At 48.1% G+C, this 22,032-nt stretch overlaps 1 protein-coding gene and 1 pseudogene across 2 annotated transcripts in view; one reads left to right on the top strand and one right to left on the bottom strand.

Annotated features, from left to right (window-relative positions):
• Positions 1–22,032, bottom strand: part of SLC28A1 (solute carrier family 28 member 1) — a 63,758-nt gene that overhangs the window by 5,548 nt on the left and 36,178 nt on the right. Inside the window, 8 exon segments of the mRNA XM_082388454.1 lie at positions 7,486–7,596; positions 7,759–7,857; positions 8,599–8,676; positions 9,023–9,241; positions 11,842–11,992; positions 12,119–12,287; positions 13,359–13,477; positions 19,833–19,958. Coding sequence (XP_082244580.1) covers positions 9,186–9,241; positions 11,842–11,992; positions 12,119–12,287; positions 13,359–13,477; positions 19,833–19,958 — 621 coding nt within the window. The 3' untranslated portion in view covers positions 7,486–7,596; positions 7,759–7,857; positions 8,599–8,676; positions 9,023–9,185.
• LOC309626968 (small ribosomal subunit protein uS19 pseudogene) lies at positions 2,399–2,920 on the top strand (annotated as a pseudogene). The gene has a single exon. The product of its transcript is annotated as a small ribosomal subunit protein uS19 pseudogene (transcript).

The raw sequence follows: 22,032 nt of genomic DNA, 5'->3' as shown, positions 1-22,032 counted from the left end.
AGCTGCTTCCCACTAGCTATCTATTTTACATTTGGTAGCGTATATATGTCCATGCCACTCTCTCACTTCGTCCCAGCTTACCCTTCCCCCTCCCCATGTCCTCAAGTCCATTCTCTATGGACATAGCTTTTGGGGGGACAAAATTCAACCCACTACAATACACATTTTTTTAAATTTTATTTTATTTATTTTTGGCTGCATCGGGTCTTCGTTGCTGCATGTGGGCTTTCCCTAGTTGTGGCGAGCGGGGGCTACTCTTCGTTGGGGTGCGTGGGCTTCTCATTGCAGTGGCTTCTTTTGTTGTGGAGCATGGGCTCTAGGCACGCAGGCTTCAGTAGTTGTGGCTCGTGAGCTCTAGAGTGCAGGCTCAGTAGCTGTAGCACATGGGCTTAGTTGCTTCACGGCATGTGGGATCTTCCTGGACCAGGGCTCGAACCCATGTCCCCTGCATAGGCAGGCGGATTCTTAACCACTGCGCCACCAGGGAAGCCCTACAATACACATTTAGTCATCATGTCTCCTTAGGCTTCTTGGGGTTGTGACAGTTTCTCAAACCTTCCTTGCTTCTAATGACCCTGCCAGTTTTGAGGATTATTGAGGATCGATATTTTGTAGACTGTCTCTCAATTTGTTTGCCTGATGTTTTTCTCATGGTTAGACTGGGGTTATGGGCTTCGGGGAGGAGGACCACAGAGGTGAAGTGCCCTTCTCAACACAACATATCAAGGGTATGTGTTATCAACTGGACTTACCACTGATGAGGTTAACCATGACCACCTGGCTAAGGAAGTGTTTACCAGACTTCTCTACCGCAAAGTTCCTTTCTTGTTCCCCCATTTCCATACTGTACTCTTTGGAAGAAAGTTACTAAGCATAGCACACACTTATGAGATGGGGAGTTATGCTTCACTCCTTGAGTGGGGAGCATTTGCATAAATTATTTGGAATTCTGCTATTGTCCTTGCAATTTTGCATGCATTCTCTCATATGAAAGGCAGGTTTCATGGATTCCAACCAGAGTTCCATGGCCTTTTCCCAATTCCCCTTAGAGAATCTGAAATGCAGGACAAATCATCTGAGGAAACAATTCTCTGAAGAGTTTTCATTAACAGAAAATGCTATAGGACAGAGCTATTCACAGCATGGACTGGTGTGGTCCACATCTGCTTCTAGATCTATAATAATGTAAGTATCGATATGAAAGTGACATTCAGAAACTGCATAGCAATTTGACAGAGTAATCTTATGTGTGTTGAATGTAACAATAAAGATGCCTTTATTATTTTTATTATTATCCCAGTAATTCACTTATATTGTCCTTTATACAAGTATTGGTCCAGGACGAATTGGGGGGGAAATGGTCTTCAGCAGAGTGGACCCCACTGGGTGTGGCCTAACACAGGCTCTGGTGTTCCAGGCTGCTCCCTTCTCCACACCCACTCTGCATGCACCCCTCACTCCCAGACATCAGAGTGAAGCCCGGACCCACCAATGGGCTCCTGTCTGGGCCTCATCCCACTGAGCTCATGACAGTGACCTTCCCTACAGGGCATACTGTTCTTACCTCCCCCCATCCCCCTGGCAGGACAGCCCCTCTGCGGTGCCCCCAGGGGCAGCATCTCTGGCTGCTCTGAGCCTGTCTGTGGTCAGCTCCATGTGCAGCCACAGCCAGCCCTGCCTGGGAAAGAGCCAGCCCTGCTCTCACCATGCTCTGGGCATCCAGCCCTTTCCATGAGTGAAGCCCTTTCAGTTCCTTTTGCTCGTGGTCAGACACATGCAGGGGGCAGCAGAGGGCAGCAGGAGGGGGACAGGAGTCTCCAATCCAGAAAGGGCTTCCAATGTAGACTTTTACTAATCTCTCCAAATGAGGTCATTCATATAGTCATGTGACTGAAAGGAGGCCATGACCAGGCCATCCCGCCAGGGCTTAATTTAAAATGATAAATACAGATGGCCGATAGGCACATGAAAAGATGCTCAGCATCACTAATTATTAGAGAAATGCAAATCAAAACTACAATGAAGTACCACCACACACCGGTCAGAGTGGCCATCATTAAAAAGTCTACGAACAGGCTTCCCTGGTGGCGCAGTGGTTAAGAATCCACCTGCCAATGCAGGCGACATGGGTTCGAGCCCTGGTCCGGGAAGATCCCACATGCCGCAGAGCAACTAATCCCGTGTGCCACAACTACTGAGACTGTGCTCTAGAGCCTGCGAGCCACAACTACTGAGACCACGTGCCACAACTACTGAAGCCCGTACACCTAGAGCCTGTGCTCCGCAACAAGAGAAGCCACCGCAATGAGAATCCCGCGCACCGCAACAAAGAGTAGCCCCCGCTCGCCGCAACTAGAGAAAGCCCGCGTGCAGCAGCGAAGACCCGACAGCCAAAAATAAAAATAAAATAAAATAGTTCTGAAGAGCCGACAAGATGGCGGAAGTGGAGCAGAAGAAGAAGCGGACCTTTCGCAAGTTCACCTACCGTGGTTTGGACCTCAACCAGCTGCTGGACATGTTCTGTGAGCAGCTGATGCAGCTGTACAGCGCGCGGCAGCGGCGGCGGCTCAACCGCGGCCTCCGGGGGAAGCAGCACTCGCTGCTGAAGCGGCTGCGCAAGGCCAAGAAGGAGGCGCCGCCCCTGGAGAAGCCCGAAGTGATGAAGACGCACCTGCGCGACATGATCATCCTGCCCGAGATGGTGGGCGGCATGGTGGGCGTCTCCAATGGCAAGACTTTCAACCAGGTGGAAATCAAGCCTGAGATGATTGGCCACTACCTAGGCGAGTTCTCCATCACCTACAAGCCTGTGAAGCACGGCCGGCCCGGCATTGGGGCCACCCACTCCTCCTGCTTCATCCCCCTCAAGTAGCCTGCTGGCCAATAAAGGTAGAGACTTGTCTAAAAATAAATAAATAAATTTATTTTTTAAAAAAGTCTACAAACAGCAAATTCTGGAGAGGGTGTGGAGAAAAGGGAACCTTCTTACACTGTTGGTGGGGATGTAAATTGGTGGAACCACTATGGAGAACAGTATGGAGGTTCCTCAAAAAACTAAAAATAGAGCCACCATATGATCCTGCAATTCTACTCCTGGGCATAAACCCAGACAAAACTATAATTCGAAAAGATACATGTACCCCTATGTTCACTGCAGCACTATTTACAATAGCCAGACATGGAAACAACCTAAATGTCCATCAACAGATGAATGGATAAAGAAGAGGTGGCATATATATACAATGGAATACTATTCAGCCATAAAATATAAAGAAATAATGCCATTTGCAGCAACATGGATGGACCTAGAGATTATCATAGTAAGTGAAGTCAGAAAGAGTAAAACAAAAAAGTAAGTCACAAATACCATGATATCACCTATATGTGGAATCTAAAATATGACACAAATGAACTTATCTATGAAACAGACACAGACTCACAGACATAGAGAACAAGGGAGAGAAGGAGTAGGGGAGGGATGGATTGGGAGTTTGGGATTAGCAAATGCAAACTATTATATATATAGGTAGAGCTGAATCACTATGCTGTACACCAGAAACTAACACAACATTGTAAATCAACTACACTTCAATAAAATTAAATTTTTAAAAATGATGAATGTATCTTTTATGTTGATTGTTATTACACTAAATATAGAAGAACACAGAATCTACGTATTTCAAGAAAACTAATTTATGTAAAAACACGCAGTCACATTCAAATATTTGATATATCCCTGGTGGTCTAGTGACTAGGATTTGGTGCTTTCAAATATGAAATAAAAATATTCAAATATGAATAAAAATGGCTTTTTAAATTATTGAACTGGGCTTTAGTTGAAAAAAAAACATCTTTTCATTATCTAGTGGATAACCTGATACTACAGTGTATTCTGTGTTAATATATACGACAGTTCAAATGGCAATTTGTATAATCCTATTCTGGCATTATTTTCACTTTCTAATCTACTAAGAGCCTCAAAAAATCCATTGACCAGGCCACATACGGGTGCCCCACAAGCCCTGCTGGAGTCATTTTCCCCTTCCCTCCTCTCAAGCAATCCTTGCCAGGAGCCACCTCCATCCAGTCTCTGTTGGGGCTTCCCTCCCCAGTTGACCCTCTTCTTGAAGGAAATTTCCAGTTCTTTAGCTCATTACAGAGTCTGGTTCACTGCTGTCCCCCTGCCTAGCTCAGAGTCCAGCACATAGTAGGTGTTAACAGACTGAATTGTGTGCCCCCCAAATTCATATGTTAAAGCCCTAATCCCCAATGTGACAGTATTTGGAGATGGGGCCTTTGGGATGTAAGTAGGATTAGAAGAAGTCAGGAGGGTGGTGCTCCCATGATGGGTGGGATTATTGCCTTTATAAAAAGAAACACCAGAGAGCTGCTGTCTCTCTTTGCCATATAAGGACACAGTGAGAGGGTGGCCATCTGTAAGCCAGGAAGAGAGACCTCACCAGAAACCGACCATGCTGGCACCCTAATCTTGGACTTCCAGCCTCCAAAACTGTGACAAAATAAATTTCTGTTGTTTAAGCTGCCCAGTCTGTGGTACTTTGTTATGGTGGCCCAAGCCAAGTAATAAAGTAGGTACTCAATATATACCCCTTGATTGAATAAATAAACAATACATAAACCCGGAATGGACAAACCACTTACACAGGATTCATTCTTTGAAAGGATCCCTCTTTGCTTCAACCCCCTTTGATTTCTAGTCTTTGACAAAAACCTTAGACCTTCACAGGCCAGTGAGGCAAAATCAATGGCAGTTTGGGTTCTTAGGGTCTGTTTCTTAGCACAGGAGTGGCAAATAGTGTGCCACCTAGAAAAGGTGCCTAGAATTACTTTGTGGTGGGCTCATCCAGCACTGAGCTGATATGGATTCTGAAGCCCCTTCTGGATTCAGTGCAAGGAGTGCTGTGATTGATTAGCAATGCCTGTCATGGCTGTGGGCGGGGTGAGTGGAGGCATCTGGGCCAATCCTGACTCAGAAGCTGCTGCTTAGGATGCATTTAAGCACAGGCACCTGGTACTAGCATCAGTGCCTTCTCTAAGCAGTGTATTTTTGCAGTCCCACCCTCAAGGGGCTCCCAGCTTCTGCAGGTGCGAAAGAGGAAGAAGGAGCATGGTGGGTGCAGGAGAGGATGAGAGTCTGCTGCTCGAGACCAAGGAGACCTTAATTCTGTGCCTGTCCCCTGGATCAGAACAGCTCTTGAGCTGAAAGCAATCTGTACATATATAGCATGGCATGCAGGCTGGTGCCTCTGAGAGAAGTTGCAACTCAATTCCATAAACATTTATTTAACACCTTTCACAGGCCCAACATCATGCTGAGTACCATGAGAGAAAACAGAAGCATTCTGAGTCCTGTCTCCAAGGGGCTTACAGTCTTCCAGGGAATGAGACTGGCCAGGTGATGAGTATGCAGGTGGTCCAGGGAAGGAGGGCAGGGTGAGTCTTTAGGTGGCTCCATGCCCTAACAGACAGGCAGGGCAGGGGCTGGCACCCAATACTAGGAGACAGTTGTGCAGTCCACATCAGGAGGGTGTCCTGTGACAGCTCAAGGGGAGTTGGGGCAGGGATAGGAGCTGAGTGGGGGGCTGCAGGGAGCAAGGCAAGAGGCTAGCCATGGGGTATGGGAGTCAGGCCAAGACTCTGCTGTGCAGAGCTAAGGGCAAGGACTCGGGCCCTGAGTAAGGGACCCAGGGCCAGCCTGTGAGGGTCACAAGGAGCAAGACCAGCGCCCAGTAGAGCCCAAATCCTTGACCGAGCAGGGTAACTGCTGATCAGGCTCCATATTGCCTATGCCTCAGGCCCCAGCTGGGAAGCTTGATCCAACAGAGGTGGGTGAGGGAACAGGGGCCCTGTGGCCTCAGGGACAGGTGCACTGCAGTTCACCGCAGCCAAAGCTGCTGGGGAAATGAGGATAGAGGTGGGAGGAGCATAGGGCAGGATGTGCTGGGTGACAGGAACTCCAGAAACAAAGGCTCACAGGCAGGGAAAACACATCAGATGCCTGACCTACTGGAGCAGAGGGATTGGGCTGGGGAGAAAAGGCAAGCAGAGGGGGTAAGAGCAAGTCACACAACCGAGCTCCTTGCACGTTAGCAGCCTAGCAGAGAGATGAAACACCACAGCTTGTGGAACTGGATGGCGGGGATTCAAGTCCTGCCTCTTCCTCTTCCCAGCTGTGCCACTTTAGGCAAGTTACTTAACCTCTCTGGGACTCTGATTCCTCAACTAGGGATAATAATAGTATCTGACTCACAGGGTTGTTGTAGGGACTGAGTTACAAAGTATGAAGCACTGAGAACAGTGCACTGACACACAGTGCTGTGTCACATTTGCAAGTGTTACAGTTAATGTAGCGTAAAGCAGTCTGAACATTAACCAATATTTCCCAAATTGTTTTCCATGGAATCCTCAACTAAGAGATGCCTCTATCAAAAAGATTCTTATAGCCAAATTTGGAAAATGTCTCCTATTATACCCACATCAAACTGATGAGTCCACAGTAAACAAACAACAAACAAACAAAAAACCCCTAACTTTATTTAGCTTAGTGTTTCCCAAACGCAGTGGATCATGGAAACTTCTGCATACCTTGTGGGACAGTGTTCCACAGGACACCAGTGTGGGAAGTGCTATGGAGGAAGGCAGCAGGGAGTCTCTGAACATAGAGGGGGTCTCCAGGAGAAGCTGCCTGGCAGGGGCTAAACCACAGCAAGATTCCAGCGCCCAGAGAGGAGGGGGAAGGAATCAGCTGAAATGCCAGGGCTGAGGGCCCTGGAGCAGAAAGGAAGAGTGAATGGGGGAGACCCAGGGCAGGGGGGATAGGGAAGAGCAGGGAGCTGTTTGGATATAGAGAGGAGAGAAGAGGCAGAGGTGACCCTGAGAATTCACACTTGGGGAGGTAGGAAATGGGAGAGCAGAAAGGTGGTGACGAGTGGGGCACCCCTCATTTACTTATGTACTCACTCTGCCCACTCATCCTGTCACCCTTCCCAATTTGTGACTGAGGTGGGTCTAAGCCCTGCGGCTTCCCCAAGGGGCTGGGCCTGGAGAGAGAGAGATAGGGACAGCTGCTTCCTGGGGAAGAAGAGCCTCCAGAAGGCACAGAGATGTTCTGTCCCCGCTATGCACAGATCGTGTGATTATAAAATCAACAGCAGTTGTCCAGGGCCTCTAGGGTGAACTCCGGGTCGGTGCTGAAAAGAAGCAAAGGCTGCAGTCTGAGCTCTAGGCCTGGCTCTGCTGGCCACTAAAGGCTGTGCAACTTTGGGGAAGTTGCTCCATGTCTCTGGTCCAAACTTCATCTCTAAGTTTGGTCCTCAAGCCCCACTTCCTCCTCCCTTGGTCACATCAGCCACAGCCATGACATTTCTACCCCTTGCCCTGGTGCCAAAGGCCTCCGCCGGGAAATCGGGCCTCCTGCACCCCATCACTGTCAGGGTCCCTCCGCCCCACGGCCCAGGTTCTCACCTCTGGAAGGCCTGGCGGCAGCACTGGTACACCTCAAAACTGCTGCTGCTGAGGGTCGTGTTCAGGAGGGACTCACAGTCGACCTCAGCCCCCCGGGCATGTAGAGGATCCCTGTGCAGGGAAAGCAGCTGGTGGGCAGGGCCCAGCCCCTCACTACCCTCCAACCCCACCCAAGGACTTCCAGAGAGGCCAGAGCCCCAGTGCCTGGCCCTGGACCAGGGCCAGCTGGAGAATCAGGGCTCTGAGTCCTGAGCCCACCAGGCCTGCACTCACCTGCCACGCAGGCATTCACCAGAGACACACAGGCCCCTGTGCAGAGCACCCGGAGCATGATCTGGGAGAAGTTGCTCTTCTGCTGGGGGGCCATGGAGGCTGCAAGAGGACGGGAGTGCTCAGGGCCAGGACTCAGCATGCCTCTCTGCCTATATCTTGCCTCCGGCTGCATCTGCTGACACCCCTTTCTCTTCTGGGTGGCCAGAGGGACAGACGCTGTCCTCCTGATGCTTTTGAGTTTGGGAGTCCTCCTTGGCCTGACTCGGGCCCCTAGGTAGCACTCCACACCTCCCCACATGCCATCAGTGGCAAGTGTAGGAAAAGAACGTGAGTTTGGAGTCAGGCAGACCTGGGATTAAACACAGGTTCAGCCACTTATTAGCTGAGTGACTTGGGCCATCATTCACTTTTGCAAGACTCAGCAAAACCGGATGGTTACACCACCAGGCAGGGAACTGCAGGGGGTGGAAATGTTTTTTGTAAAGAGCTGAGAGCTGTGCAGAGCCTTCTTCCCTAGGCCCCACCAGGCTTGCCTGTCCCTTGTGGGTACAGGAACTAAAGCCTCAGGGGGCAGGTCACCACTGCACCTCCCGACCCTCCCCAGAGCCCTGAGCCAGGCTTGGCCTACCAGGTCGAGGTGCTAACCTCCCGGGCTACCCCGGCAGCAGAGAAATCATGAAATGCCATGGCTGGGAGGAAGCTCCATGGCCGCCTTGTTCAGGCTCTGCCTTAGATTAATGGGAGAACTGAGACCTACAGATCCCCAAGAAGTGTCTCAGGGCCAGGACTAGTGTCCATCCCCGACTCTCCAGGATGCTGAGAGGCCCCTATAGGACTCACTCAGGCCTCCCAGCATGATCCCAATGGAGCTGAAGTTGGCAAATCCACAGAGGGCAAACGTCGTATTTCTGCTCTGACCTGAGAAGACAGAAGATGAGCGGGGAGGGGCTTCCCTCAGATGGGATGGGAGTTTGCTCAAACCACCCCATACCCTGGCCTTAATTTCACCCACTGCCTATGTGCCTTTGACCTTTGAAGCTCTCGGTGCTGCCCTTTCCCAGCCATGCACACCTACCTCTAAGTCAACTCAAGCTGCACCACCTCACAAACATAGCCCCCTTCTCATCTGCCCTTGAATCTCATTAATTACCAGCCTTTCTGGGTATGATTCAGGCTGGTCCAGTCCTCTCACTTTGGCCCTACTAAGCTCTGTACCCAGGAGCAGTGGGCGAACGGCCCTTCCCGACATGCTGCAGCCCCACACCTTTGTTTACGGAGAATGAGCTCAGGCTGAGGTCCTTTGAGGTGCTGTCATGCCCAAAGAGCAGGATGGTGGCCCAGTGAGGAGAGGGAGGGATTTGGAGCCCAGTCGGCTTGGGTTCCAGGCTTGTCACGGCCTATTTCAGGTTGAGCAAGTCGATAGCCTCCTAGGTTTTAGTTTCTCCATCAGGAATGTGGGAATAATAGTAGCTGCCTGGAAAGACTGTCATAAAGATCATCTAATGTACAGGAAGTACCAGGCACAGAGGAGGTATTTAAGCAAGGTAATTCTCCTTCCCTTTTGCTCTGAACGGTTGTATAATTTCTTAGAAGTGTTAAGAGCCAAAATGGAACAATTTGTAAAAAAACATTGGCTTAGACCCATACCTCACACCATATAAAAAATTAATTCTAAATCACTGAAGCAGATAAATATGAATATTTTAAACATCAAATAATAAGAAATATAGAATAATTATTATTGTTACAAAATAATATTATTACTCTCATTTTGGAGAGCAGCAAACTGAGGCTCACAGAAGTGGCTGAGGAAGTTCACACAGCAAAAATGCAGCTGTGTCAGAACTGGAACTCAGTTTTGTCTGACTCCAAAGCGCATGATTTTAACTACTTCACCATATTGTTTCAGGAATTTAACCCTTGCCAGATTTTTGGAATGGAGATAACTTTCTAAATTTAGATATTATAGAAGAAATGCAAAGATTTGGTGTAAATTTTGTGTTTAAAAAATCCCTGAATACAGAATGAAGGGGAGAAAAAAAGACTAGGAAAAATATATGTAGAAAATGTAACAGAAAAGGGTTAATATCTTTATAACATACAGAGTTTATACAAATTGATGAAAAAATATTAAGGTACCTGCATTCTGCTTACTCACCTACAATCACCCTCCCAAGCTGCCCAAGTAATCTTAAAATGTCAAAAGTCAAATCTTCAGTAACTTCCTACTGCTCCTCAGCCTGTGTCACTCTCTATTACAATTACCACCTGTTCTAACCTCGCTGCTCTCCTCTCAGTTCTCCAAACAAGTGCTTTTCAACCTCAAGGCCTTTGCATGTGCCTCTTTCTTTGCCTGAAATGCTCTTCCCAATTTCTCCTGGCCCCTCCTCCTCCCTGCAAGTCTTGGCCTAATAACCACATCTCAGGGAGGCCTTTTCTGACCAGCCCAGTCAAGGAAGACCCCCTCCCCGTTTCCTCTTATTGTTTCCGTCATAGAACTTACCACAAATTGTGGTTTTAAAATTTTTTATTCCTTTGCTTTCTTGCGTTTTGCTCGTGTCTTTCACTAGGTGTAAGTTCCATGTCACCAGGGACCATGTCTGTCGAATTCCCCTTTTTATCCCTGGTACCCAGCAGAGGGCCTGGCACTTCAGAGGTCTCAACAAATACCTGCTGAAGGAATGAAGTTCATTTAAAAAGATCCTGAAGGCACATACCACCCACTATCTCTAGAGAAGGGAGTGATACTGGAGCTGAAAATGAGGAGTGAGGGGAAACCTGGGCTTTTTACTCTATACAAACTTTTTTTTTTTTTTAAACTAAAGAGTACATTCCTTTACAATTAAAAAAATAATTTAAAAGGCAAGAAAAAAATTTTATGTTAAAAGTTCCTAGTAACCCAGTAACAAATGAAAACAATGAACTATTATTTGTCCCTTAAAGTAACAAAACTTTTTTTTTTTTTAAGAGGCTACTCAGCCCTGTTCAGCGTGTGGTAAAATCAATGCTCACAGGCACAGCTGGGGCGGTTTCAGTTGTTACAACCCCTTGGGAAAGATACTGGCAGCAACCACACAAGGATTTGTGCCATGTGATTCAGTCATCCCACATCTGGGAAAGCTCCTGAGGAAATGCTCGGAGAGGAGGGAGAAGTTCTGTGCAAAAAGCTATTCATTTCAGCATTGTGTGTAATAGCCAAATAATGGAATTATATATTATATTATTATATTTATTATAGTTAATTATAATTATATTATATATTATAATAGCTGTAATTTTGGGATGATAAGATGATGGGTAATTTTGTCATTCTCAATTATGTTACATACAGCTGTTATTCTTTTAGAGAGTTTCATTTTAGAAAGTTTTATAGTTTTCTTCTTTTTTTTAATGTCTTAACAGGGACTTCCCTGGTGGTCCAGCGGCTAAGACTCCGCACTCCCAATGCAGGGGGCCCGGTTTGATCCCTGGTCGGGGAACTAGATCCCACATGCCTCAACTAAGACTTTGTATGCTAATTCGCATGCCGCAACTAAAAGATCCCACATGCTGCAGCTAAAGAAAAAGATCCCGCATGCTGCAACGAAGATCCCGCACGGGGCAACGAAGATCCCATGTGCTGCAACTAAATAAATAAATAGATAGATAGATAGATAGATAGATAAATAAGTCTTAACAGAAGAAACTAACCCCTGAACTGAATCCAATATATTGAAGATGAATGTGGTGGTGAGGTCTCCCTGTTTTACTCTCTTAGCTCATTAGATGCTCACATCCATTCCGTTGGGGTAGGTGTGGCAGGTTCTACACTTGTTTTCCAACAGAAAAGGCAAGGTGCAGCGGCTGGCCCAGGGCTGCACAGGATGATGGCCTGTCTACAGCTGGAGTTCAGATACCTCCAACGGGGCTCTTTCTCAACCTCAGCCTCCTAAGAGGCCTTGAGAAAAATGGCCTCTGAAGCTGACTTGTTGCCCAGGGCAACGGGATGTGGGAGGTTGAGCAGCCCCACAGAGTGTCTCAGCCGGGCCCACAGGGGAGCCGCTGCATCACGCCCTGCCCCAGGGTGGGGACGGGGACACTCACAGAGATCTACTGCTTCCTGGAACCGGCCCACTCCTCGGCGCCGGTTGTTCAGAAACAGCTTCATTCCCAGCAGCTCAGCCACCACCGGGCAGCCCTCCCAGGCCACGCCCATCAAGAAGGCCACTGACCACAGGATGTAGGAGCAGATGAGCCTAGGCATGAGGCAAGAGGAGTGGCTGGGACGGGGGTTGGCCTGGGCTCTGTGGGTGTCCACCCACCATCACCCACCGGCCAGGACCACCCCCTCCACAGGCTGTGTGGGTGGCCGGAACTGTACCTGGAAGCTGAGCCCTTGGACGTCCATCATGTCTCCCAGCCAGGAGAGGGAAGCGTTGATGAAGGCCAGCACAGCCAGGAAAGCAATCAGGTTGGCTGCGATGTTGGTCACGACCCTCACAGACATGGCGGCCCCACTGTTAGCTGCTTCTAAGAGGTTTTGAGCATCTCTGTTGATGGGATCAAGAGCCATCATTATTGTCCTATCTCCACAAACAGCAGGGCTCCCCACCCTACAGGATCAAAGAAGAACCTTGGACAGAGCATTTCAGAGCCAGTGGTCCTTGTTTTCCCTCTGAGACCAGAGAGAGAAAGGGGCTGGCCCAAGCACTAGGATAAGACCCAGACTCCTAGCACAGATGCTGTCCAAGACAGAAACCACTAGCCACGTGTGACTTTTGAGCACTTGAAAAGGAGGCTGATCTGAATTGAAATGTGTTGCAAATATACACACCAGATTTCAGAGATTGAGTCCAAAAAAAAAGAAAGAATATGAAATACCTTATTAATAATTTTTATATTGATTACATGTTAAAATGACAATACTTTGGATATATTTAGTTAAATAAAACATTTTATTGAAATCACCTGCTTCTTTTTACTTTTTAAAAGATGACTACTAGAAAATTTTAATTATAGATGTGACTCATATTTCTCTAGGGCAGTGCTGCTCTAGACCTTCAGGAAGTTGTGCGGTTGGGGATGCCCGTTGTATCCACAAGCACATTTGTCAAAAGTCGTGTCTTTCAACATTTTTTAAGAATTAAATGTTACACAAAGGTTGCTAAGACTATGATAAAGAGATGTTAGGAGGTGAGTGAAATCAAGGACGGCGCTCAACATGTCAATGCAATTGACACTGGGGATCAGACCTCAAGGCATGTAGAGAAAGTGGTGTGGAACCTTTTCACGACCCTCCTCAACACACACACACACACACACACACACACACACACACACACACACACCAGGCACATCCCCAAGAACCAGGTCACTTGCCCATGCCTTGACTAGTCCGTGTTTCCTGATGGTCAGAGACTGGAAAATAAGATGCGAGAACTGGAGTCTGTATCTTCACAAGTGAAGCTGCGACCAGGGCAGTGAGAGAGGGGAGGTGGGCTGGGCTTGGTGAAAGACGGAGATGGGCAGAGAAAATAGGACCTGCTGCTGCCCCCACCTCTGCTCCTGTCTCCGCCCCTCCCCCCAACTCCCCTCTCTGCAGACCCTCCTGCTGTGCTCACCTGTAGGTCAGTTTCACTCCTTCCTCACCCCTGAACTTGGACTCCTCCACCTCCGGGTAGAGGGCTAAGGCACAAGGGGCAGCCATCACAGAGGCAGCAATTAAGGAGGCAGCATCGATCTGCAAGAGTGAGAATGAGGGTTATAGAGAGATGTCAGGAAATGTGGAGGCCAAGAAGTGTGGCCCAGGGCAGCAGGGGGACATGGTACTCTACCCCGCTGGTATATCACCATCATCGGTACTGCTGTCACTGTCACAGATGATAGTAATACATTTTATGTGTAGAGGGTCACAGGCTGTATGCACAGAACCTTCTATTCCCACACCTCCCTCAGGACTTCAGGAAGTTAGGCAGGGCAAGTACTGTTATCCCACTTGACAGACAAGGAAACTGAGGCCCCAAAGGGTTAAATATGACTTGCCCAAAATAAAGGAAGGGAAGGAATTAGACCCGTCGTGTCTTTCGGCTCCAAGTTCAAGGTTCTTCCTTCCCTTCTAGGCTGTCTTTCTTTGACCACTGATCTGAGGGCTGGTTCATCATTGGCTGAGGGATTTGTGATGGTTTCAGACAAAGCTCACAGAACCTGAGAGTTGGAATGGATCCAAGATGTGACCTAATTTGACCTCGTAGTAAAGGAAAGTCTTCCCTCTAGAGGATCCTTCCTGTCACTTACTGTGACAGGGAACTCACCACCTCAAGGCAGCCCATCACCTCTACTCCTGTGGTCAGAGAGCTGTTTCGAAGGAAATCTGCCCCTACAACATACAACACCCACCCTTTGACCCTGGGTCGGTCTCCTGGAGCCACGCTATAGAAGCCCTCACAGCAAGATGATGGAGCTACCAGAGCCCCCAGGATTCTCCCTTCCTGAATTTTCATCCTCACTGTGGTCCCAAACCCTTTGCTTCCCTGTTCTCTTCACAGAGATGGAACACTTCTTCACCACTGTGTTATTTACCAAATGGGAGAATTAGAACCAACTCAAACATCTGACAATGGGGGGATGGCTATGCATTGTCAAGCTGCCATCAAAAACAATGGTTACCAAGGCTTCACAATGATGTGGAGAAATGCCCGCATACTTGCATATAGAGCATAACCACAATGATAGGGGAAAAAACAAACTCCACAACTATGCATAAAAGGAAGATCAGAAAGAAATACACCGAAATGTCAACCAACTGTCTGTCCCTGGCTAGTGGGGCCAGAGTGATTTTCTTTTCTTTCAGCTTTTCTGTGTATTTCTAAATGTCCACATGATATATACTGTTTTTATAAGCAGAAAAGTAAAATAGACTTCTTCTTAAAGTTTGTAATAAATCAACTGCTGTTTTAAAATTTTAAATAAAAAGGAACAAAAGGAGGGGAGGTAAGTTTAAGCTACATGTTCAGGCGAATAAAGCAGAGGGCCAAAGAAGCCCATGGAAGTACCAGGAACTACTGATGAGGAACCAGGCCTCAGAGACCCTCTGAGGCTCTGAAACCCTTGTAATATCCTCCTCCTTCTTCTTTTAAAGCCCCTTTGTTTCCTTTCAGCGGAAAGCAGGAACCCCTTAAGATGTGTACCAGCTCCAGCACCCACCTCCCACGCGCCCCCATCACAGACACTGGGTGTGCAGGTCTTGCTCCTCATGGAAATAGCCAGCCTCAGGCAGGTGTCCTCTCTGGACTTTCCAGGTCAAGCTTTGGGACTTTGCTGGCCTCCTCCTCGGCCGCCCAGCTCCAGCGGGCACAATACCACATCTGGAATGTTGGAATTTTTCCCTCCATCAGCCAGGACCCTCCCCCTTCCTCCAGCTTGGAGGCTACATCTGGTTTGTCAACTCGAGTCTCAGTGGGGAGCACACCCTGCACATTCCTGGACACTGCCCTTTGAATGGGCCAGTCGTGGCCACTGCCTCAAATGCCCCAGGCAGTCATTTCCTGCTCATCTTGGAAAGGGCTGAGTCCTGCACTGGCAGGGCTCCCGGGGGCACTGGGTCAGCCCACATGCGGCCTCCCTGCTGCCAGTTACGCCTCAGGGCCATGACATTCCCCAGTGCTGCCTCCAGACACCAGGTCAGGAATGCCTTCTGTCCCAGCATGACAGGGCCCACTCCTGCCCAAGGCCCTCCTTCCTCTACCCAAAGGTGTCCTATGCGAAGAGGGATAGAGGATAGGAGCCATCCATTTGAACTTTCAAAAAGGTCTTTACTGAGAAAGGAAATAAATCCGGACACTGCAAAGCATAAAATGGGCCAGTTTTAGAAGGCTGGACTTCTGACCCTAATATGTCAGAGAAAGAACGACCACTTTTTCAACACCATGTCAGGCGTTTTTTTGTTTTTTGTTTTTAAGATTTTTTTTGATGTGGACCATTTTTAAAGTCTTTATTGAATTTGTTACAATATTGCTTCTGTTTCATGTTTTGGTTTTTTGGTCGTGAGGCATGTGTGATCCTATCTCCCGGACCAGGGATTGAACTCGCACCCCCTGCATTGGAAGGCAAAGTCGTAACAACTGTACCACCAGGGAAGTCCCTTGCCAGGTGTTTTCTGTTTATTATGGCATTTAATTCTTAGACTGCTGTGAGGTGGGCAGTAATTCCACCCATTTTACAGATGTAGAAACTAAGCATGTGGTTGACTCTTACTTGGCCCTGCTTGGGCCTCCCAGACCCTGTCCCAGGGGCTCCCACTCTTGCACAGTTGATTGAGAAACATCAGTGGCCATCCCCTCAACCCATCCTGTGTTCACAGCCCGAGGCACACATCTGGATCTCTTCTCACAATGATCCTGAACCAAAGGGGTGGGTAGGGAAGCCAGTTTCTGGGGTTTTAGCAGAGAGAGCTCGTGCCTACCTTAGAGCTTTTGGGAAACACACTGAAAAGGGACATGTATGTGGAGGTCACAGTGAAAGGATTCAGTCAAGTGACACTTGGAACCTCAGACCAGGGAGAAAGTCTAGACCAGTGTCGTCTGATACAAATATAGCACAACTGTGATTTAAGTTTTCTAGCAGCCAATTAAAAAAGTAAAAAGAAACAGATGAAATTAATTTCATTAATGTATTTAATTTAACCCAATATACCTAACATATTATCTTTCTACCCCTGTAATCAATGTAAAACATCAATAAAATATATTAATTGATTTTTCCATACTAAGTGTCACAGCAGATCTCATTTCAGACCGATCACATTTCAAGGGCTTAATAGCCATGTGTAACTAGTGGCTGCTGTGCTGGACAGCACAGGTCTAGAAATATCCAGATTTTAGCAATAGGAGGGGTGCAGGGAAGAGGCAGCCAGAAGCTGAGCATCAAAGAGAAGCGAGGAGAGAGAAAGGGGGGATTCTCTTTGGAATTCAGGGGCTAAGGGCAGAGCCCAAGATACAGTGAGGAACTGCCTGGAAGAGGGCATGAAAGGAGAGAGGGGAGAGGGTGGGAAGGCAGGGCTGTGTGAGGAAGCCTGGGGGCTGCTGTAGTGGCGGCCAAGAGCCAGGCGGGGGCAGAAGAGAGCTTCTCTGTGACCAGGCTGGGGGCAGATCCAGAGGCGGGAGGGGAGGAGGGAAGGAAGGTGGACTAGGTGCCTTTCACCAGGCCAGCTACGGTGGTAGCCTGGGGCTTCCGTACCAGAGGCTGTGGATGGAGACCCGCGGCCACTTGGCTGATCCTGGTGGCCTCGGCACATTCTGTAGAGCTAAAGGGAAGTGGGCACCAGGCCCCTTCAGTGGGAAGGCCCGCCTGCCTGGGGCTGGGCCTGGACTCTGGCCTGAGACAGGGAAGGAAAGGAGGCTGAGCTGTAAGGCGATTGTGGAAAAGGGAGAGAGTTCTTCCAGTACTTTAGTCTTAAGTAATGGCAACGACGCTTATGCGATAGAAAGAATACCATTTTTTTAACTGGCTTGTGGGACCCAAAGCAAGGTTAAGACATTCAAAGGCTCTAAGTCCCAAAGATAGCAGGGCAACCCCTCTCCCAATAGCCACCATGAAAAAAGTTTCAGGAACAAAGTTTCAAGTTTTCATTTTCGAAATATCAAATTCCTTCCAAAATCAATTGGTGGTGAGGTGTGGGGGAGGGGGATGGCATGCATCAGCTCTGATGGGCCCTTCCTAGGCTTTGGTGAGAAAAGGTGCAAACCAGATGACCTCTAAAATTCTAGGTGGAGGGTGCCGGGCGGAGAAGACAAAGCCTCAGAGTGCAAGGGGCCTTCTTGAAAAGTCACGAGGCAGCAGCTATCCTGCCCAGACAGCTCTGTGGGTATGTGGAGCTGAGCCTCCTGGTGTGGCCCAGGTGTCCTGAGGGAAGGAGGGACTGAGGGGCAGGTTACCTCATCCCCTTGGCCATCCTCAAGGACAGAGATGAGAAAGACAGGTGGAATCTGAGACCAGTGCTGGTCATTCTTTCATCCCCTGACCCATTCACACACAGCATCAGGAGAGCCCGAGCACTGGGAGAGGCAGGCTGCCCTTCTCCAAACCAGCGCACGGAGGCCCACCTCACCCTAGGGGCTGAGTGACCGTGCATTGCACGGATGAACTTACGCAGCTCATTCCCTTACTACTCTACATTTATGTTTCTTGGGTTTTTTGCTATTACAAATAATGTTGGAATTTTGCATCTTTTGACCACTTGTGAAAATATTTCTGTATCATAATATTCCTAACTGGATCAAAGAGGAGTATTTTTAAATTGACTGATAGGTGTTTTCCAAAAAGGTTAGAGCAAATTACAGTCCCATAAAGAGTATATGGGGCTTCCTTGGTGGCGCAGTGGTTAAGAATCTGCCTGCCAATGCAGGGGACACGGGTTCGAGCCCTGGTCTGGGAAGATCCCACATGCCACGGAGCAACTAAGCCCATGCGTCACAACTACTGAGCCTGCGCTCTAGAGCCCACGAGCCACAACTACTGATCCCGAGGGCCGCAACTACTGAAGCCCGCGTGCCTAGAGCCCGTGCTCTGCAACAAGAGAAGCCACTGCAATGAGAAGCCAGTGCACTGCAATGAAGAGTAGCCCCCACTCGCCACAACCAGAGAAAAGGCTGCGCACAGTAACAAAGACCCAACGCAGCCAAAAAAAAAAAAAAAAAGAGTATATGAATACCCCGCAGCCTTCCCGTTTAGAGGCATGTAAAATTTTGCATATCCTTGAGAAGAAATATAAGTTATTATTGTTTTAATTTATCAGTGAGCTTGAATATCTGTTTATAATTTATGAACTTTTCTTTCCTGATCAATCATTAAACTTTTTAAAAATTGTGATTTTTTACCTTTCAGAGGTTTTTCATTTTTATTAGTTAGCTCTGTCAACTTTTTGCTTTACACTTTCGGATTTCATGTCACGCTCAGAATTTTATAAGAAAAAGGCAAGTTGCAGAAAAGTGTGAATAGAATTACCTCATCTTTGGTAAAAAAAAAAAAAGCAAGTATATGTATATTCAGTTATATGTACTTAAATGACTTTTTACACAGAAATATCTGGAATGACATATTTTAAGTCAGTGGTTCCCAAATTGAGCGAGTATCAGAATCACCTGGAAGGCTTGTTACAATACAGGACACTGGGCCCCATCCCCAGCATTCCTGATTCAGCAGGTCTACAGAGGGGCCCAAGAATTTGTATTTCTAACAAGTTCCCAGGTGAAGCTGTTTCTGCTGGCCCACTGAGGACACTTTGAGCACCGCTGTTCTCATCTAGTAAGAGCAGCTATCCATGGGAAGTGGGAGTGAAGTTTTTTTTTTACTTTATTCACTTATGTAAGAAGCAAGAATTTCTTCAATATTTAAGGGGAAAAAAATGAGATCTTGAAAGACTTGCATGTGAAAACACAAACAAGTACAGTGTTTTACACAAATGTAATGCATTATTACCAGGCACTTTGTAGGCGACACATTGAGGATTCATCTCTGCTTGCCACGCACTAGTGTTGTGATTGGTTTAAGGGCCCGATTCATACCACTGGAATTTGATTTAGAAATGTACTGTGCTCAGAAGGCTGCACAAGTAATAATTTAGGAGCAGAGGAAGGACTTGTGCCCAGGGAGGGTGTAAAGGAGAGGAGGTGAGAGGACGGGGTGCAGGAAGAGTAGGACAAAGCTCCAGGGATGGCCTAGGTGGGGGACTGTGTGTCTGAGTTTTGGAGTCAGACAGGTCTGGGCTCAAATCCTGGCTTTGGGCATCTCACTTACTCTCTGAGTCTCAATTTCCTCATCCTTGAAATGGGGATATTAAAACACTTAGCACTTTGCTTCAGTAAGCAGAACACTGGGAACCTTTGCTCCCACTGGCCACGTGAGAAGCCCAAATGGTCCAGCCCACCTGGCCTGCCTTACTCAGGTGAAGCTTCTCCCACCATCACAGCAGCCCTGGTTTAGGACATAGCCCATGAGAGAAGACCCCAGGTCGCTCTGGCCAGGAGCTGTGTGGGGCTCCCACAAAGGTGGGTTTCAGGTTCTTGGTTTTCAGCAAGCAGAAGGAGGGCTCTACATACCCCAAAGGAGATGTAGGCATCCAGCAGGCTGCCCGCAATGGTGGCATAGCCTCTGGTCATGGCAACGTGGATTTCAGAGAGTGTCATGTCTGCCAAGTAGGGCCGGATCAGTAGAGGAGCCTCAGTCTGCAAACGGGAAAGATGTCAAACAAGCAGAGCTGGTCAGGCTAGCACGGGCACTTGGGGCGTGCCCCCTCCACCTGGGAGTGAGCAGGTCACAGTGAGGGCTGGGGACCCCAGGGGAAGAGACAGCAGGGTGGGGTGAGGACCAGAGTCTGTACTTGGCTGAGCCTCTCTGAACCTCAGCATCAGCCCAGCTCTGTGGAAGGACCCCCAGCCCTTCCTTTGGGCCTGATAATGCTCCCCTGTGTCAAGTGCCTCCCACATCCAGGCACCCAGCTAAGCCCCTCACACTCATCACTTACAACCTTCTAGGAAAGAAGTGGTCGTCGTCTCCATGTTCCAGGAGAGCAGAAGGGCAGAGAGGTTCAAAGAATTACCTCTGTTCGTGCAAAGGACCAGAAGCAGATGTAACTCCAAGCCTGGACGTTTAATGAAGCCATGGGAGTTGCCAGAAAGAAAGGAACTGGGGCATTCGATGGCGTGTTTAGTTCAGGGCACGTGGGGAAGCCTGGAGCCATTTGTTTATTCATTCAATAAATAATTATAGTACATACTATGTTCCAGACTGTGCTATGGAATAGGGATAGAGATGGGGGAGGTGGACAAGGCAGGGTAAGCAGTGGACCTCAGCAGGCAGAGGCGTGATCTGACTTGGGTTTTTAAAGGGCCACTCCAGGGGACTTCCCTGTCTGTCCAGTGGTTAAGACTCTGCGCTTCCAATGCAGGGGTGCAGGTTCGATCCCTAGCTGGGGAATTAAGATCTCACATGCTGGGCTTCTCTGGTGGCGCAGTGGATAAGAATCCGCCTGCCAATGCAGGGGACACGGGTTCAAGCCCTGGTTCGGGAAGATCCCACATGCCACGGAGCAACTAAGCCCATGCGCCACAACTACTGAGCCTGTGCTCTAGAACACACGAGCCACAACTACTGAGCCTGCATGCCACAACTACTGAAGCCCACATGCCTAGAGCCCATGCTCTGCAACAAGAGAAGCTACCGCAATGAGAAGCCCATGCACTGCACCGAAGAGTAGCCCCCGCTCACCACAACTAGAGAAAGTCGCACACAGCAATGAAGACCCAATGCAGCCAAAAATAAATAAATTAAAAAAAAAAAAAAAGATCCCACATGCCACGTGGCCAAAAAAAAAAAATAATAATTAAATAATTTAAAAAAAATAAATAAAGGGCTACTCCAGCCTGTGTGTGAAGGATGGGTAGGGGCAGCAATGGTGGCAGGGAGAACAGAGAGGAGGTGATTGTGGTGTCCAGGTGAGAGACAAGTGTGGCTCATAGCAAAAAAAAGAAAAAGGGCAGCAGGGCAGGTCTGGGATGTGATGTGGGGCAGAGCTGCCAGGACTTGCTGATGGACTGGATGCAGCTGGGAGCAAGGGAAGCAAAGGAAGGAAGGATGACGCCTCGATTTTTGTCTAACAACCTCATCGAAGACGTTGCCATTTACTGAGAAGGGAAAGTCTTGGAGATGTGCAGGTGTGTTGAGGGAGGGAATCAAGGTTTCTGCTTGTTTGGACTTGCCTAGTAAATTATCTAAGGATATCCAAGTGGAGGGTCAAGGGGGCAGTTGGATATATATCAGACTGGAGTTTAGGGGAGAGGAAGTATTTAAGCCATGGGGCTGGGGCAATCCCCTGGGGACAGACTGTGGCCAGAGAAGAGAATAGGGCCCAGGCCTGCCAACACTGAGCTTGAAATGATGCCACTAATCCTTGAAGGCTCCCCGTCCCCCCAAAAGTTAATTCGCCTTTGGAGCTCTTCCGGTTATCGTGTCACATTCACCTAAGATTTGTATTTTCTCAGCAAAAACCATTGATTACATTTGCAGCATTTTATATAAAATAAATGCTGATATTGAAATATTTTTTTCTCTTTTGCCTCATTTTGAACAACTAAGGGATTTTGGACTATTTATCTGAAAGCACATCTGTCTTAATTGGCTTAAACACACTTGCATCATAGCAAAAAAGATGCAAATATTCTCCAAAGTTTCACTAAACTGTCCAGTGAAATATGGCATACTTTGGCAAGTATGTCTTTTTGGTGACTTACATGTTGGGCA

The sequence above is a fragment of the Balaenoptera borealis genome, assembly GCF_965194805.1.
Source record: "Balaenoptera borealis genome assembly, chromosome: 3".
In the NCBI taxonomy this organism is placed as follows: Eukaryota; Metazoa; Chordata; class Mammalia; order Artiodactyla; family Balaenopteridae; genus Balaenoptera; species Balaenoptera borealis.
This window is presented reverse-complemented; position numbering and strand designations above follow the sequence as displayed.